Here is a 20,240-nt window from a genome sequence, read left to right as displayed (position 1 = left end):
TGGCCAGCCTGGGTGAGGGGCTGATGGCTTTTTGCAGGCAGGCCAAGCCCCCCAGTGGGAACCCTTACCCCATGAGGGTGTGGCCAGCCTGGGTGAGGGGCTGATGGCTGTTTGCAGGCTGGCCACAGCCCCTTCAGGGTGGTGGTCCCCGCTGGGTTGCCTGGCCAATCTGGGTGAGGGGCTGATGGCTTTTTGCAGGCTGGCTAAGCCCCCCCAGCAAGGACCTTCACCCCATGAGGGTGTAGCCTGCCTGGGTGAGGGGCTGATGGCTGTTTGCAGGCTGGCCACAGCCCCTTCAGGGTGGTCTGAGGGTGTGGCCAGCCTGGGTGAGGGGCTGATGGCTGTTTGCAGGCTGGCCAAGCCCCCCAGTGGGAACCCTTACCCCATGAGGGTGTGGCCAGCCTGGGTGAGGGGCTGATGGCTGTTTGCAGGCTGGCCACAGCCCCCAGCCACCCAAGCTCCCAGTGGAGGCTGGCTGGAAGCAGGTATCTGGGATTTATTTAGCTTCTGTAATTGAAACTTTGTTGCCTTTTGCTGAGGCCACAGCCAGCCAGAGCAGGCGGGAAGCTTGGCTTCCTCCATCGCTGGGACAACCAAGCCTTCTGCTTGCTCCAGCTCTGTGGCTGCCAGCCGCCATCTTGGTTGGGTTAATTTACATATAGCCGCTCTGATTGGCTGGTGGGAGTGGCTTGGGCATAGCAAAGTTATGGTCAATTAGCATCTTTGCTTTTATTAGTGTAGATTGTAAATTCAAAAAGGAAGTCTGTTACTTTCCATGATTTATGTAAGTTAGAAATGGATGGCAAGTTTTTTTGTGAGCAAGCTAAAATTTTTAAAAAAGACTTATAGTTGCCATGTATAGGAAAAACACATAAGGCAAATATATAAGAAAAAAAAAGAAATGCAGTTACCATGGATGAGAAAAATATAGTTTCATGTAATGCCATAAATGTGTAAGTCATGTTCCAGGAATCTGTAGTTTTAGGTTAATGATTTGCAATCAGGGTGCATTTCCCCCTAGAACAGGGGTGGGCAAACTTTTTGACTCGAGGGCCACAATGGGTTCTTAAACTGGACCGGAGGGCTGGAACAAAAGCATGGATGGAGTGTTTGTGTGAACTAATATAAATTCAAAGTAAACATCATTACATAAAAGGGTACGGTCTTTTTTTTTTTTTTTTAGTTTTATTCATTTCAAACGGGCCGGATCCGGCCCGCGGGCCGTAGTTTGCCCACGGCTGCCCTAAAACATCATGTTATTTAATTTGAGGGGGAGCCACAAAAATCTTATTTTTTAAAACCTGTACTAAGTGTGAAATACCACCAATAGGAGCCCTGAACTCCAGGGAGTTTAAGACCCTAAAGCCAAAGTCTAGAGTCCTGTGCTCTTGCGAGGTTTACTTCCCTGGAGATTTCTAGGGATGCTAGCAGTAGGGAATGAGATTGAGTGCTCATATGTGCAGACAGCCTGGTGTTTTTTCTTTGGCAATGAGATAGGGATGTGCCAGAAGCTGAGAGGAAAAGGTTGCGAGCAGGGCCAGGAGGGCCATTTGAATAGGGCCTCAGGTTCACAGAGGACCTCATGAATTTAAACTTTTGACATTTCTTTCTAATAAAACTAGACATAAAGTTATTGCCTTTGTCATTGCAATTGTGTGTGTTAAATGCATTCATATGTAAATGTAGGTATCTAACATAAACTACATTTTAGTAAGCCTTTTAGCTTGGCAGTTCTTTACTTTTTTGCATATTGAGAGTCTTAATAAGTAGAAGCATCTTAGGTCTCTTTCAACCTCAGAGAGACTCTGGTCCTAAGGGACAAGGGTAAATGGATTCCAGAGGTTCTCACTCCACATATTTGTTCCTGGCACATATGTGTGCAGATGGATGAGTGGATGTATGTATGATGGTTGAATAGTCAGACAGCAGAAGAGGACCAAAAGGGAAGTGGGAACCAAGGAACTGTGTAATAAAGGGGGCTTCAAGTTTGGAGAAAATGGGGGTTGCAGTGGTCATTAGTATATGTAGGTTGTTAGTAAATTAACAATTCCTACATTGGAAAATGTCTGTGTTTGGGTTATGATTTGTGCAGTTTAAATGAATTTATGCATTCTTACATTTGAATAAACATGAGGGAAGTCACACTTTTGAAAAATACATTTTTATTGATTTTTAGATAGAGAGAAAGAGGAGGAGAGAGAAATATCAATGTGAGAGTGAAGTATTGATGTGAGAGTGCACCACAGATCAGCTGCCTCCTGCACGGCCCCCACTGGGAATTGAACCTGCAACCTGGGCATGTGCCCTAACCAGGAATTGAACCAGCAACCTTTTGGTTGAGCTGTAACACTGCCATGTTTATTTAAATGTAAAAATGTGTAATATTAATTGTCAAATAAGCTTGATGTATAATAATGACAGATATTAAGACATGGTCTTCATATTTCTAAACAATAAGCTTCCTGAGAATAACCATCATGGTCTGTTTGGTACCCTGCTATATCCTCAGTACCTAAAACAGAACCTGGCACAGGATAGGTACTCAATAAACATTAGTTGAATGAATATACAGATGACCAAATGAATGTCAGTTTATTTTGGTTCTCAATTTTGAGTGTTAATTAAAAAAACTTTAAACCTTTCATCAAGGTACTAGAGCATACATTGTTTCTTAAATTATCTGAAGGAGCTGGTGCAGTTCCCTCCATGCCTAATGCATGTCATCAGTGGTGAGAAGAATCATTGCTGCTCACCTGCCACCAAATTCAGACATTACTCCAAATGTCTACTAACCACACTGCCTACTATTCCTTTTATTCTTAACTAGAGGCCCGGTGCATGAAAATTCATGCACTCAACGGGGTTCCTCAGCCTGGTCTGTGCCCTATCACAGTCCGGGACCCCTCGAGGGATGTCAGACATCCCTCTGGCAGCCTGGGAGCCCTCAGAGGATGTCCGACTAACAGGGAATGGGCCTACGCCATTAGTTGGACATCCTTAGTGCTGCCGTGGAGACAGGAGAGGCTCCCACCACTGCTGCTGCACTGGCCAGCCATGAGCCAGCTTCTGGCTGAGCGGCGCTCCCCCTGTGGAAGCGCACTGACCACCAGGGGGCGGCTTCTGCGTTGAGCATCTGCCCCCTCGTGGTCAGTGCATGTCACAGTGACCGGTCGTTCCCAGTTCTGCCATTAGGTCAATTTGCATATTATCCTTTTATTATATGGGATAGCTGCAAACGGAGGAAATGGAAATCCAAAGGGTCTTAGTTTTCTTGCTCTGATTGCTCTAAGTCAGCGGTTCTCAACCTGTGGGTCGCGACCCCTTTGGCAGTTGAACAACCCTTTCACAGGGGTCGCCTAAGACCATCCTGCATATCAGATATTTACATTACGATTCATAACAGTAGCAACATTACAGTTATGAAGTAGCAACGAAAATAATTTTATGGTTGGGTCACAACATGAGGAACTGTATTTAAAGGGCCAGAAGGTTGAGAACCACTGCTCTAAGTCAATCTTGGAGGGACTTTAATCCTAGGTACTTAAATTCCCATTGATTCTGCAAGCTTGAATACATGTCTTTCTGGATCTTGACTACACATGACTGTGGCCTTCTTCCCAACACCTGGTTTCCTAGGGATGATAATAAGAAGTATAGACTGATGGTTAAGTTGCTTACTGTTTGGAGGTAGGTATTTTTTCTCAAGTTCAAAGGCCACTGTGTTAGTTGTGTTTTTTTAAGTCAATCTCTCTGCTTGCCCCACACCCCCTCAGGAACAGCTGAGTCATTTCCACATGTGTTACAGATACATAGAGAAACATGTAGTCACATGACAGGGTACTTCTTCAGTGGGGTCATAGCAACTTTAATCTTAATTTTCTCTTCTTATCTACTAAGTTTCTACTCTGCTATCCCAAGGAGCTATTTAACTCATTTGCATGCATGCATGTGCATGCGTGTGTGTGTGTGTGTGTATGTGTGAAATATATATACTATATATGAAAACATTAATCTACCTCATTTTTGTTCTCAGATCTTTGTTTTGGAAATTATATAGCTTTCCAAAAATAGTTACATAGATGGCAAACTTTTGAGTACACTTATGGGAACTAAGCAATGAAATAGGTACAAATGAGATCAGTCAACAAAGAGGAAAATATGGCACCCTATCAAGAGACATCCATGCTTTAATAGTGAACTTTATCTTACAGAATGAGTAGAGGTAATGCAGGGAGGTGGTGGCCTGAGGGGATTCGGATGCTTTACCTGGCGTCAGATTCTGACTCTAACACTCACTTAGATGTGTTTCCTTGGGCAGGCAGTTTAAAATTCCCATGCTTCATCCATAAAATAGAGATACATTGCAATGTACTTCATAAGGTTGTTGGAAGGATCATTTCGTTGATACATGTAAAATGCTTATAATTGTGCCCAGCACTCAGTAAGAGTTATTAATGGGGAGGAAAACACGTAGAAGCATTTAGGCATATTCCAAACATTTAAAAATATATTCATAGACGAGTGACACACTATATAGTGAGCATATGCTAACTATAATTCTGCTCTACAATTTATAATGTAAACTGTATTTTTGTGTTTACCTTCTAGAAACTTAATCTTATTTTTGCTCAATTCTAATTTGGGGTGGTAGAGTTTTGTTTTGTTCTCAAACCTGGATATAATTAATATAATCTTAGTTTTCACCAGATGTAGTGGTCTTTCTATTCCCAAAATAGAGTCATTAGGTTGCTTCTGGAAATTTCCTTTTCAATATTCCATAGAGGGTTTATAGGAGTGACTCTCAATTCATGTCCCACAGGTCAGCCTATCAAATAACTTGAGTTGCTCCCTTCCCCCAAGACCTACTTTCTTTAAAAGAGAAAGGCATTTATATTTTTGTAGGTATTCAATTATATTCATCATCCATAGTAATTTGGGGATCTTAAAATTGCAGGGTATTATTTGGAGCAAATTTTATCGAGCATTATTAACCAAGACAAGTAATAAAGACCTTGTTCTTAACTTAGCTATTTCAATATCCCACCCAGTGATAGAGAGACCACCTGATTGACAACTGCTGATTTATAGATTTACAAGGGTCTGTCAGCCCTTTCCCCAAGATTTGAAGGCAAAATTATTACCCAAACCTATAATTAACCGTCTCTCCTTTTCTCATTAGTTTCTGTACTTTTTTCCAATCCCTCAACCCCAACATTCAATGTTCTCCCTCAGGGACTGTCCAGGGCTATCCATCATGGCACCCCACACTCTTCTGACTTTTGTAAATAGCCGTCTAATCTGGTTTTTAAAACCCTGATTTTATTGTAGGAAAATTTTATTGTAGTAGCTAAATTGATCAATTTAATTAACTGTACTTTACTCCTTGGGATAGGCTCCAAGCAGTGCCTTTCCCCACAAAAAGTTTAAGTTATGATAGGCCAATCAGGAAAAAGGTTTTGAGCCACCGACAAAATAAACTGGCCCTGTCTGCTTCATTGCCCCAAATGTTGGGGAAAGCAAAACAGGTATCTTTCATGGAACCCCAAGTGTCTGATCCTTGCTGCTAATGGTTACAGAATTGTCAGTCTAATGCCTTTTGGTGTTTTCATCCTGGTTTCTCCCAAGCAAACAACGCACACCCACACTCACATGCATGAGCAAATAAACACACATATCAAAATACTTTCTAGCTGGGCTGTAAGCTGCTGACCTGTTATTTACATGCTGACATTATTATGTTACTGTGTACAGAATTTGATTTTCAGAAATATTTTTTGAATTAGTTCTCCCCAATGTCCATGAACTCATTCAGAAAACATTTCTTAAGTGTGCTGTGTATACCAGGCCCTGCGATAACAGGTACGTGTGGCTGATCTGATTTTAACCGTGAGGAATGTGCAGCATAGGAAGGGTGGTAACAGTTAGCCGAGTCTGCTTGCCAGAGGCTGGTGCTTGGTTCACCAAGCTTCTCTAAAATGTGATATTTTGTTTTCGCAAGCTTGTTAGACACGTTGCATTAAAATACTGCCAAATTCTGTCCCTTTTTGTCCAAACGTTTTCAACTTGAAAAAGGAATTTCAGTGTGTAAAACTTTCCATTAGAAGGCCACCTGTAAACTTAAAACAGTCAGACTGTTTTTTCAGCTGCCTGCATCTCTGTTTCTCAACTGACTAATATTGACAGATAAAGATGACTGTCCCCTGAGAAGGGCTCGTGTTGTTTGTGGTTATTCTGTCACTACCAGGAGGGACAGCTCCCCTGATCCAGAGGGAATGCAGAGATACAGTTTGCAGACAGAACCCTATGCTGACTAGCAACTAAAAAATAATAGTCAAATAATGATTTCATTGTTCCATCCTGTGTCCATGACGACTGAGAGGTATGCAGCTAGACCAGAACACTGCCTGGGAGTGTTTTTTGCCTCAAACATTACTGTTTTGAGAAAGTTTGCAATTTATTCTGACAGCCAGGCTAAGGAGAAAAATGGGCATTGCTAATATCTTGCTAACTTCAGTGTCTCTGTATCCCCGAAGGTAATTCTGCCATCACTTTGGTTCACTGGCACTCTGACTCGCCCTCAAATAGCATCTGGTTTAAGGCATAGCTCCGACCGGGGTGGCAGTCAGCGACACAGTTCCCGCTGCCCTGCAGTCCTCTCTCAGCCCAGGAACAGCAGCAGGACTTTGGGAGAGTTTCTTACCCCTTCTAACTGTCCTGATTCATAAAGTAGGAATTAGTAGCAATCTTTTCCCATAAAATTGTTGTGAAGTGCTTAGCCAGCTGCTTGGCACAATATGTCCCCTTAGATGGGCAGTTTATTGTTATTATTAGGATTCTTCCCTCCAAGAATGTTCCAGGGCACTGGTTCTCAGCCTTGATGGCATCTCAGAATCACCTGAGTAACTTTAAAAATCCTGATGCCCGGGCCACACCCCAGATCAACTAAATCAGCATCTTTGGGGAGAGGGGGTATTGGGCCCAGGGTTTACCATTTTAAAAATTGTTCCAGCTGATTTCAAAGTGCAGAGAAAGTTGTACAACTGGAAACTATACTAAAGCCAAATTATTTTTTACATTTTAGTGTTGTTTTTTGAAAGTTTGAGTTAATTAATTGACAGAAATAATAATAGAGATAAATATGTGCTATTTTAACACAAAGATCAGTATAACTTCAAACATTTCCCACTTAGATCATATCTGTGCTTGTTTAAGTTTTGGAGAAAACCATTGGCAACACAAGAATAGATGCTTTTTATGTTGCTTATGCTGAATAGGCATCTTTAGCCTTCTAGTACATTATTAACTTTTTTGGACTGGGAGAGCTAATATCTGGGATAAACTCAGTTGAATTAACTATATAAGAACATTTGAATTTCTTCCTGGTAATCCCCAAAAACATTAATTATCAAGTTCTCAAAATCTTATAAAGTTTAAAACAATGAAACCACAAGACAACATTTCTGAAGGGATTTCTTAGCCCCCAGTTCTTTATTTCCAAAGTGAATTTGTCTATATTTCAACATGTTACCTTATTTTGGTGAGCAAGTTAATTCAATTTGAAGCTTCTTCAAAATAATTTTTTTAAATAAATACTTTACCTCATATTCAGTTTCTCTGCATATATAATTTTAACCTACATATACAGAGTGGGGCAAAAGTAGGTTTATAGTTTTTCTTATGGAAAATAATACAATAATTAATAAATAATATTACAGGAATAACCTCGATTTCACCTACTCACATCTTTAAACCTACTTTTGTCCCACAATGTATTGCTGCTAATCATCATAATAATTACACTTGTTTACTACTGTGAGTTTTCCACATACTTTTGCACATATATTTTTATTCATTTCTCACAAAACTTCAGTGAGGGTGGAGGTAAAAAATTAGCCTCATTTTGTAGGTGGGAAAACTAAGGCAGTTTATTAGTAGGCAGTTTAAACTGAACCAGGGCAAAATTTCTTGGTTTTTAGTTAGATATTAACTCATTTATGCATTGACCACGCACTACCAACCTGCAGATATGTGTCAGCTGCTGTTCTAGGCAGTGGGCATCCAAGATGAGGAAGACACACTTCTTGCCTTTAAGTTGTTCCATACACAGTGCTGGAAAGTTCTTAGCCTGATTCTCTTACCAAGGCAGAATACATGCCCTGAAATTCCCATGGCCCATGCTATCAACTGATCCAAACATAGGCAGGAAGAAGAAAAGAATTGAGGCTGTTCAGAAACCCATAACTACCACCTTTTACAGTTATAGTTTGTGACAATTTTATCAGCCTGGACACTAATATCCTTTTCAGCTGGATTTTTGGTGATTTCTGTCACATTAGGGAAAGCTATGGTGTGTTTTTTTTAGAATGTATTATTCAGTGATGTTTTAATTTGTTTTTCTCCAGCTTTTCAACTGCTAATGTTTGTTTACTTTTGGAAACTGTTTTGAAGATTAAGCATTTTGGTTTATTTTTAATGCTAATTCATCTTACATATTAACTGGTTTTTGAAGTAATCCTATTGCTGAATTAAAATATTCTAACTTACTAGACACAAATGAAATTCTACAGTAAGGTGTAGGGTTTAAGTTTAATTAAATTCTCTTAAAAATACATGGATTTTTTGCTTATTGTAAAGTCTTGGAGTGAAGTTATTGTCTTAACTGTCTTTTGAAATTAGCCATATTTATTTTATTTTAAAGCATAAAGAAAGATTAAATTAACTGAATAGAACTGTTTTAGTTCTTGTTGAGGATTCATATTTGCCCTAAAGGAAGGAAAGTTCAGAAAGAATATTATTAGTTTTTCAGTTACTGAGTGGAAACATTTTATGTCTTGAAAATTTTCCTTAAATATTTTGCAATTAAAAAATTATAAATAAATAAAGGAATAGGGCATAATGTTGAAATGTTAAAATATAAATATTGTTAAACAGCAAATAAATGAAATATCTTATTCTTGTATGAAACTACTTAATGTCAATAAAGTTTAAATTAGTTCAGACTTTTCTTATTAGAATAAATGTTTCCTTTTAAAATGCATGATAATCATAATCAAGACAAAATTTGTCCTGTTATTTATTTTCAAAATGATTGTACATGTTTAGCAGACTTTTGATTTAAATCCCCAGTGATATATTGGAGACAGATGTTTAGATGACCTCATGTTTAAAGTAATGTTATATTTGGACACAAGATTAAATTTTCCTTAAAATCTTTCCTTATAAGTTAAACTGTGTGGTAGTATACAAAAACTAATCAATGATTTGCAGTGGATTAATGCAATTCCTGTATTTTAAATAAATTTTTTTATCTTTTATGGAATTCCACATAGTACAAAAGAGCTGATTATGAAACAGCTGTTTACAAATGAAAATATTGTTTTTGGCTGGCCAGCTAAATGGGAAACAGATTTGAAAAGTTCCATGAATTTGAATGCAAATGTACCATATCATTTATACCGAACCAGAGGACATTGGTAAAAGACTGCAGCATGGTTTACCAAAAAAATTCTGTTCAAGACTGTTTCATAGAATATAATGTAAACATTTAAAATACGTTTTCTTTTTTCAAACACTGATTTTTCCTTATGAAAATCAATATAACTATAATATGTAGTTAATATTTTGGGAAGGCTTTTAGGGACCTCATAAACAATATTTAACATTTCAATAAAGAGAAATTAGCAAATGGAGCTATTAGAAATGTGTAGGCAATTAAGTGAAATAGACAAAAGATAAGAGATATTGTTTAAAGACAATAAATATATATGACAAATGTGTGTAGGGCAGAGCTATGTAGGTATCAGCGTATTGTCATTTTCAGCAGCAGCTAGAATGTTATACTGCAAATCACATTACTGTGGAAATTATAATTTTAAAAACCTGGTGCAATGAAAACCTTAACATTTTCTCTGAAATTTTAAAGTTATTAAGAATTATTTATTTTGAAATAGGTTTACATAAAAATAAATAAGATTTAAAGGCTTTATGAATTTTGAATATGACTCTATTGAATACTAAAGTACATACTCTACTTTTGTTTGCTCATGACTTAAAAATTCTAGGAGGCCCTGGCTGGGTGGCTCAGTTGGTTGGAGTGTCATCCCGTACACCAAAAGGTCTGGGGTTCCTTTCCCGGTCAGGGCACATACCTAGGTTGCAGGCTCAATCTCTGGTTGGGGAGTGTATAGGAGGCAACTGATCAATATTTTTCTCTCACATTGATGTTTCTCTCACTCTTTCTTTCTCTCTGTCTCCCCCTTCCTCTCTCTCTGAAATCATTTTTTTAAAAGGTATATCCTCTGGTGAAGATTAAAAAAACAAAACAAAAAAACCCCCTTCTATTGTTTGTTAGTTTCTTTTATTTTTATCTCTTCTACTGTCTTTCTCCTTGTCTTAATTTTCTGAAAGTGTGATCATGTTTCTGTAGTAGTTTTTTAAAAAAATCACCTGAATAAATGCTTTTTTAGGGGTGGGATATTTGGTTCTGTTGTCACTATAATAACGTGACTGTTAACTTCCTAAGTGGTTGATAATCACTTAAGAGAGAAGCAAGGGGAATACGTGCAAATATTTTCAGAAACAAGTTTTGGGGAAAAATGAACAAATAGAATCTAGGAATGAATGCAAGCAACATAAATACACACACATTAAATTGGAATATTATTTTATTGATGTTGATAAATGTGTCCTTAATGGATGATCCACCTTCAACATACTTGAATTGTTTTCTACATAGTCCATTGAGTGTCAGAAATTAATGAACACTTGTAATATTAATTCACTGACATACAGACATGCAAAATTGTAGTAGACTATAGATTTTAAAGGAAGGTTGATGCCTTATGGCTCCTTTGATGATGTATCCTTTGCTTTTGAGAATAGCAGAGATAATCGCCACTTCCTTGATGAGGCAGAATACACAATCGTGATGACTTATATCACATCATCCCATTCTTTTGGCTTAACTCATGATCCTATAATGTAGCAATGTATACAGATCAAGCAGCTGGCACAAATGAGGATGCACTTAAGAGCCACTAAAAGGGGTTTTCTTATTTACTTATATTTCAGCTTAATATATTCACACATTTGACATAAACAATAAAGAAGTTTTAAATACTTCAATCCCAGATAGTCTGGCTGTAGAGCCCTCCCTCAAAATCAAAGGCTTGACGGTTTTGCCGATTCAACTAAATTACTAAATTATCTGCAGAAAGAGTTTAGTGTTTGGATCAATGAAGAGGGTGCCACAGGATTCAAGTTTAGAGAAGACTTGCAAGTGCGATGGAGGAGATCCCATAAAAATGGTGTTGAGTGAATTTGCTGAGGGACAAAAAGGAATGAATTGTGGAAGAGACATAGAATATACAACTTGATTCATGTGAATTGCATTATTTTACACTTGCTGATATGTTACTTATGGGGAAAAACATGTCATTTTTATTTCATTGTGGGCAGAATACTTGTCTCGCACACTGGCCAGGGCAGACAATGCTCTGCACCCACGAGGTCCTCTAGGTATGTCTGCTGAATGACAGCTGCGTTGGTTAGTACCAAACAGTCCAGCATAAAACATCTTGTTTAGTATGCAGCAATGAGCTTGGACTCACAGCACCAGGATGTTCCCAAAGGGACCTCATAGGATGAAATGTCACCATAACAAAGTGTCTGACTCAATGACTTGGCCTACTGTTACACTAGACGAATTCATTTTTGTTGCTTTTTTTCATAGAAACCCACAAAGATTCTGAGGTTAGTCTGTATGACTCTCTGTTGAGGAAGGGGGTGTTTAACTTCTTTACATATTAAAAAAAGGTGTGTGACGTATACACGCAAAATTTCACACATTTTAAGTACAGAGCTTGAAAATTATTCCAAGTTTACAAATTTGTGTAGCCATTACCCCAGTCAAGAAATAGAATATTACCAGCAACCCAGGAGCCCCGCATTGTCCCTCCCTCCTATCATTACCTTTGTTCTCTTCTCCAGCGGTCGGACATTTAACTTTGCTCTTTCTTTTCAGTGGCCAGATCTCCTCAAACTTCTTCGTCGATGAGGTGTATTTTGCTTGCCCATTAGGAGAACCCTTTTACAATCTGGCCAAAGCCAGCAGCTCCTTTTCTATGATTATTTTCCCCATCTGTTTAGAATTCACATCCACATTGTATTGTTGCCTCATCTAATCAAGCAAGGGAATGTCTTGAGAGTATGTGCTCCATAAACTACTTAATTTTCTGAAGTGGTCACTGCCAGGGGCTTAGTGAGAAACCACTAAATCTTCTTTGGCTACAAGTCTCTCTTGGAGCCAGTGTTTCTCAAAAGAGCCATGCCATACGCACAAGCGTTGGTGAATTTTAAGAAATAATTCCCTTTAATTTTTGCTTAGGTCAGAGTTCCTGTTATATTTGTAATTGTACTAATACAGTATTGTTTTTCTTTAGATTTATGCTTTAAGCATAACATGTTGCATAAACTTGTTATAAGTAGAAAAGTTAAAAATTATCAAAGTTCTCATGTTAATGCAGAGCAAACATGTTTTGCTGCTTCTCAAGGACCTATGGCATGACATATCTGGACTCACATGGGCCATCGCTTTCGTTTAGTGGGGACAGTCTATTACAAAGTGGATCCGGGCTGCGTTAATAGCAGGACTCAGCTTAATTTTTATTCTTCGTCATTCTTATAGGATAATATGGATATTGAGCCCTTATTTAGAAAAAAAGTATTTTAAAAGTTTTTGATAAGTGCCAAAACATTGGTCTTGAGAAAAATTATCAAAATGATTTGGAGACTTTAATTCAGGCAAGAAACAAATATGTATTCCTTAATTATATTTATGAGAATTTTGAAACCTTATAATATAAAGTCTCTAAACCTGTTTTGAGAGCTGTAGGCACACTGTGGAATATTGATTGTCTGACTTCTGGGTGGACTGTTTTGAGCACTCATTTAAAATGTATTTAATACATTGTTTCTATCTCAATGACAGACTATGAGAACTGGAGAAATGCATAGCTTTCTGCTATTCAGGACCAAATCCTTTTATTATCTTGAAGGCTTATTATGATTTTTAAAAAGTTCAGGATTGTTGCTGGTGTAAAAAGTGGTTCTTAGTCACTTAGGAATAATCCCGAAAGGAACACTGGCTAAGTCTGGGTCATTGCTGAAGGGGGAGCATCATGTTTTCCATTTTCTCACCCCAAGTGTGTTCTAATGCAGACAAATGGAACTGCACCAGATAACTCTTGCCAACAGAAAGGTCAGGGTAATAGCATCTCCAAACTAGGTGCTGATGTGACACTGTGCATAATAAAGCACCGGTTGTTAGGTTTCTCTAGAATCTAGAGTCTAGATTGTCAATCCAAGAAAGTGATATTTATGGGACTGTGGAGTATAGCTGTCATTTTATGAGTGTTATGAAGTCAGTGTTGGAGGAGAAGCCGGGGATTACTTTAAATAGAAGCCGGGTTGTAGCAGTGATTCTCTACTCTGTCTCATCTTTCTAGACCTACACTTTCCAGTAGATCTTTTTGCATTGTTGGAAATGCTGTATGTCTGTACTCTCCATTATATAGTTACTAGCCACCTGTGGCTACTGAATATTTAAAATATGGCCAGTGCAATAGAGGAAATTAATCTTTAATTTTATTTCATTATAATTAATTCAAATAGCCACATACAGCTAGTAGCTACTGTATTGAACAGCATTTAAATTATGCATTTGTGAAAAGCAAGTAATACTGTTTAAAATGTAGAATGATGGACCACATTAACTTGTAGGTTTACTTTGGACTGGGGCATTCCTTTGTATTAACACATCAAAATAATATAATTCAATCTAACTCTTGCTTCATTTTAAGAGATAAAATTCTTGCTAAACAACATAATTTGGGGGGAGTTAAAACTTCAAATATTTATTGTCTCAGTTCTAAAGACTAGAAGTCTAAAAGCAAAGTGTTGACAGAACTCCTCCTTTTGGAGGCACGGAGGGAGAATCTGTTCCAGGCTTCCCCTGGCTTCTAGTAGTTGCTGATAATGCTCGTCAGTTTTTGGTTTAAACAACATACTATTTTAAAACCATTGTAGTATGGGTATTTCTTAAAGAGGAATGTCTACTGACTTGAAAGGAAGGAGATATAGGATGGGCATTTCTGTTTTTATAGGAATGTTTGTATTTAGCACCCACCAGACAAGAAAATAATCTTCCAACAATTAAATATAAATTGTAACATAACTTTTCTCTTGGTAAGTTTGCTTATTGAAGTCTTAGTTCTCTTATCTTAGAATTGTATTCTCATTGCTTTTGGCTGATAGCAAAATATTTGGTTTCTCCTAGTCCTTAAACAATTTAACAGCTTCTTCTTATGACAACTTGATATAGGCCTTACTGAGTGTCAGTTTAGCACATCTTTACCAAAATAATTCTACAACTATTCAAAACTGGCATACAAAATTATGTTAGTTTTTGTCCACTTCCGGCTTCCTGACCAGATTTTTAGTTTTGAGTTTTCCATGTGCCAATGTTTATTACTTGAGACAGGACAATTGAATGTAGCAGTCAGCTAGAGAAAACTGGTCTTTATGCTTTTGAAACACTTTACTTTTCATTCGATCAATGAAAACATTGGATTTTAGTTTAATACATGTAAAAAAATCAATAGAGACCCACTGTGACTCTGTGCCAACAATCAGTAATTGCCACACACTCTTTCCAGCTTTTACCTTTGAGGGGAAAAAGGCAAGAACATCACTACAAGTTAAAGACAAGGATTCAGTCACAGAGGAGGTAAGACCTGAGAGGGTGCTGGAAATGCCTTATGCAGCATTAAAATTCAAGTCGAAGAAAATTGTGTTAGCTAAATGGTAGGTATCCATACAGGTATCCATAGAAGTATCTCTCTGGAGAGGCGACTAATGAGCAGAAAGTACTGGTGTTTTCAGTGAGACATTCTGGATTAGAATCCTGGTTCTGCCTCTCATAGCTGTGTGTCCTCAGGCAAATTTCCTAAGCCCTCTGAGCCTCAGTTTCTTCATTTGTAAAATGAGGGTAAAAATGCCCACTTTTGCCCTGGCCGGTGTGTCTCAGTTTGTTGGGCCTTGTCCCGGGCACTGAAAGGTTGCTGGTTCGGTCAGGGCACATGCCTGGATTGTAGGCTCAATCCCTGGTAGGGCGTGTGCAGGAGGGACCCTGATGGATGTTTCATTCTCACATCGATGTTTCTCTCTCTCTCTCTCTCTCTCTCTCTCTCTCTCTCTCTCTCTCTTTCTCTCTCTCTCAAAATCAATAAAATATATATATATATATTTAAATGCCAACTCTTCATGGTGAATAGGATAATGTTTGTAGTGTGCTTTGGACTTGGTTTGTATTTAAAAAGGGGTAGTTAGAACCATTTCCCATAAGAACAGGAACAAGACAAGGATGCCCACTTTCACCACTCCTGTAAGACATAGTACTAGAAGTGTTAGCTGTTGCAATTAGACAAGAAGAAATAAAAGGCATCCAAATTGGAAAGGAGGAAATAAAACTGTCACTATTCACAGATAACATGATACTATACATAGAAAACCCTAAAGACTCCATCAGAAAACTACTAGATTTAATAAATGATTTTGGCAACATAGCAGGATATAAAGTTAATACCCAGAAATCTATGGCATTTTTCAGACCAATAATGAACTCTCAGAAAGGGAAATCAAACAAAAAGGGGTAGTTATTATTATTAATCCTGCCAAATCTAGGGCTGTATTATTATAACAGGTGCTACCTCTATCACTTTCTTGCCTTTTTCTTTTGTTTTACTTTAGTGGAACCCAGTGTTCTCAGAACCAGGCTGGACAAGCAGTATCCCTTTAATATTAGTGTTATAGAAACATGTGTTTCAGTAGTTTCCTGTGAACCCTGGCTATGTTCTTTCAAGCCAGATTCAAGTCCACGGTCCTCTTCCCAAATACAGGCCTGTAGCAAAAATATAATTTGTTAACTTCCAGCAGAACCTCTTTCTGGGAACTCCATTAAAACAATAAATGAAAGAACCATTGATTTTTTGGATTTTCTTTATAAAGGAAACTAAAATGTCCTTGTAAGCTCCTTGAGGGTAGGGAGGTGATTAACACAAACTAAATGTCCCATTGTGCCCTGTACCTAGCAGCCACTTTGTAAATTCTTGTTAAATTGCATCAGATTGACTTGTTCATGTAAGCTTTTTTTGCTGTAATTGAACTGTACATGGAAATTAATGTGGCAACAAATAGCCTCTTATTTTTGTGTTGCATTGCAGATATTGTATATGATACACATGTGCATTCTTTCTTGTACAAATTCTTTTCAATGCCTCAGTAGCTTGTAATGTGAAATGTACAGTTGCAATGTTAATGAGGCAGCACAGAAAGTGAAGGATAAATGCTAGATGTATAATTAAATTCCACAAATGAGTTTTCTCCCTTGATTTAGGTATATAATGATAAAGGCATTCACATTGTTCAAATTCTATTTCAGTAGCACCAGGAAAGCACCAGTGCTATCCAGCTTTGATTGATGGTTTTATAATGATGTCCTATTGATCCAATGTTAGTGAACTGCCACTTTTGTGGCAGTCAGTACAACTAATACTCATTCCAGCCCTTATTAATGACAAAGCTGTAGAACTCCTGATATATATATATATATATGGCAGGGAGGAAAGCCATCAGCTAGGCCACAGTGGAGCAATGCCCTGACTTATGACTAAAATGAAAATGTAGATAGTATTTTTAACTTATGTTGTGTGTAGGATAAAAAAAGATGTGATGAAAGACCTTGGAACCATTTCTTTAAATATTACCCAGGTTTTAAAAATATATTTTAAAAATTTATCTTTATTGTTGAAAAATACAGATGTCTCCCCTTTTCCCCACATTGACCCCCTCCACCCTGCTACTCCCCCCACCAGGTCTTCATAGTACTATTGTCTGTGTCCATGAGGTATGCATTTAAGTTCTTTGGTTAATCTCCTTCCGCCCACTGAGATTCATCATTCTGTTCCATGCTTCCATGTCTCTGGATCTAATCCTCACTGGAAGATTTGTTTACTGATCTTAGAGAAAGAGGATGGGAGAGAAAGAGAGAGAGGAGGGAGGGAGGGAGAGAGAGAGAGAAACTTTGATGTGAGAGAAATATCAATTGGTTGCCTCCAGAACCAGGGATTGAACCTGACCAGGAATTGAGTGTACTGGATGATACTCCAACCAACTGAACCACCTGCCAAGGCTTGCCTATATTTTTGAAAATGATATTATCATCTGTGAGACTATAGGTCAAAAACATAATTGCTTATAATCTGTATATTAGGTTTTATGTATATTTAAAATGTTATGTTCCTTGAGTTCCTTTTGACACTTACACAATACAGTGAGATCTTGCCACAGATTTGGACAGCCTTCAAACTAACTGAAGTACTGTGTATCCCAGTAGACTCCTTCTCACTGTGTTAGATCATAAAAACATAATGGATGTTTAATGGGTCCATAGACTTGTAGTCTTTTGGAACACCAAAGGGAAGGGATTTCTAAACACTAGAATTCTCCACTGAAGACTGTCTACTCCTAATCATCCTCATTCAAATAGAACAACAGTCATTATAAGTCAGAAAGTAAATATTTATTAAGTGCTTTCTAGTTGCCAAAAAGTGCTAGATGGATATGCCTTCTGGGGCTGATTATTATATACAAAGTAATAGTTAGCATTTGGATACATGATTTTCTTCCTCTTAACCAAATTATAATTGTTATGTGTGGCTTTAAAAAAAATAATTGCAATCTTACCATCAACTGGAATGCGAGTTATCCTCACTTATCCCTCCACCAAATAACATAATGAAACAAAATCTAACCCAATGTAAAAACAAGGAAGTCAGAGAATTTCATGTTAATTTTAATCCCTTTTACCTTGTTTCCCCTTTCCCTCTCTAGACTCATTTGAATCCCAAATCATGGAATTTTAGAGGTAGAATGGAACTTAGAAATCATCTCGTCTAACTACCTTGTTTTCAGTGGCCTAAGGAAATAAAATGATTTTCAGAAAAACATGCAACTAGCTTGTGGCAGACCAGGGACTTGTTGAGTATAGATTCTAAAACCCTTGGGTAACCTTTCAATAGCTGTTCACATTGACCTAAATATCACCCAGTTCTGTATGTGACTCTGTAGTATTTGCAGCCCTCTTTTAAGTAGAATCCTTCTATGGACAAATAAATTGTCTAACTCCCTAATTTCACACACGTGTAAATGGGCACTCTAAGAAGTGGTTACTTTTCCAAGGGCACACCAATTCTTAGTGGTATAGCCAGGACTGGAGCCTTGGTGGCCTGACGGCCATGTATTCAGATCCCATTCAGAGTTTACCCTATCTTTGCATGAAAATAACATCTGTATGTAAAAAGTCCCTAAAAGAGGTCTTATTGATGTTTTCAACCATGGAAATCAAATCCTCTAGCTTAAGGAAGAAGTCTTTATTGCACAGGCATATACTCATGAATAGATTTTTATCTTTGCTACAGGTAATGAGAGGATACTGGGAAAACCTGATTAGTGTTTATTTTATTCCCTGTGGTAGAACCCTAAATATTAATCTCAGGTCTGTTCTTTAAGCTGAATCCTCTGTTTACAGGAATATTGACAGATGTCCTTGGACAAAGATGATATGAAATAGAAAATTTTGTTAGTATTCAAGGTCCTAAACCAGTGACTCATGAAGGAAAAATAAAAGGAGAAGGAGGTACCTTAAAGAGGATATTATTTTTTCTTTCTTTTAAAACCAATACAAGTTAATTTGGGAATTTGGAATATAAAAAGCATAATGAAGAAAATTAAAATAACCAATAACTGTACTACCCAGTCAGTAATAACCAAGATTATTTTGATACATTTTTCTAGCCTTTAGTTTGTATGTTTATAAATGTATTTATAGGATTCTTATGATACAGTTTATAAACATTTATATTTTTAAATAAGGATATTTCTGTCATTTTATATTATGAGTGTAAACACCGCTTTTTAATGAAGGTATTCCACAATGCATTTAACCTGTCTCCTATTGTTGGATATATTTTTCCTTCTAGTTTTCACTATTTACAATACCACCTCATATTAGGTGGGAGATTTTGAGAACCTAGTCAGAGGGAGTGTCTGATGGGGCAAAGAGAATTAGGTGGCATGCTGGTTTGCAGTATTTTGGGGAGGGGGTGTCTTTTAATTTTAAAAATTGCTCTATAACAAGGAAATCACATTCTTTACGTTCTGTAAACCTGAACCTTCTGATCTTGTTAGTTATACGTATTTGTTTTCATTTAGTTGTTGACTGCAATTGAGGAGTTGGAAGGACAATTAGTCCAAAGCAGACTCACTAAGCCTGGCTCCATTTCAGCATGACTCCTTTTCCCCTCCTTCTCCTCAGCCCCCAGTTTAAATTAGTCCAAGATGTAATTTAGGGCATTTTGAAATAATTTTGAAGTCTCTTCTTTTTCCAAATGCTGAATTTTTTCAGATATTAAAATGCTTTAAAAAACAACCAATTTATATTTTTAAAATATTATTCTCATTCATAATATTATATAAATAATTGCCTATTATCTATGAATATGGGCCATAAGGGTTTATAGGGCACATGGTTATTTACCTTTTTATTGAATTTATGTGGGTGACACTGGTTAACAAAATTATACAGGTTTCATGTGTACAATTCCACAACATATAGTCTGTACACTGTATTGTGTGTTCACCACCCCAAGTCAAATCTCCGCCCATCACCATTTATCCCCCTATACTCTCCTCTCCATCCCCCAACATCCCTTTCCCCTCTGGCATTCACCACCCTGTTGCCTGTGTCCACAAGTTTTTTCTCCTTTTTTTCTTTTTTGTTCAATCCCTCCATTCTCACTCAGCTCCCTCTCCCCACAACCCCCACAGCTGTCAGCCAGCTCTCTATCTATGAGTTGGTCTCTATATTGCTCGTTAGTGTATTTTGCTCATTAGATTCCAATATGAGTGAAATTAGATTACAATATGAGTTGTCTTTCTCTGACTGGCTTATTTTATTTAGCATAATGTTTTCCAGGTCCATCCATGCTGTCAAAAAAGGTAAGATTTTTTTTCGGCTGAGTAGCATTCCATTGTGTAAATGTACCACAGCTTTTAAAATTTTTTTCTTTCTTTGTTGATTAAGGTATTACATATGTGTCCTTATCCTCCATTGCCCCCCCCCC

At 37.6% G+C, this 20,240-nt stretch overlaps 1 protein-coding gene across 2 annotated transcripts in view; it reads left to right on the top strand.

Moving 5' to 3' along the window:
- SLC25A21 (solute carrier family 25 (mitochondrial oxoadipate carrier), member 21) overlaps window positions 1–20,240 on the top strand; it is a 541,855-nt gene that overhangs the window by 6,738 nt on the left and 514,877 nt on the right. For both annotated transcript variants that reach the window (XM_014538612.1, XM_005864975.2), the window contains exons 3-4: window positions 3,538–3,687; window positions 20,093–20,115. In XM_014538612.1, coding sequence (XP_014394098.1) covers window positions 3,575–3,687; window positions 20,093–20,115 — 136 coding nt within the window. In that variant the 5' untranslated portion in view covers window positions 3,538–3,574. The remainder of the gene's footprint in view (window positions 1–3,537; window positions 3,688–20,092; window positions 20,116–20,240) is intronic.

Source organism: Myotis brandtii, unplaced genomic scaffold (assembly GCF_000412655.1).
Source record: "Myotis brandtii unplaced genomic scaffold, ASM41265v1 scaffold194, whole genome shotgun sequence".
Lineage (NCBI taxonomy): Eukaryota > Metazoa > Chordata > Mammalia > Chiroptera > Vespertilionidae > Myotis > Myotis brandtii.
This window is presented reverse-complemented; position numbering and strand designations above follow the sequence as displayed.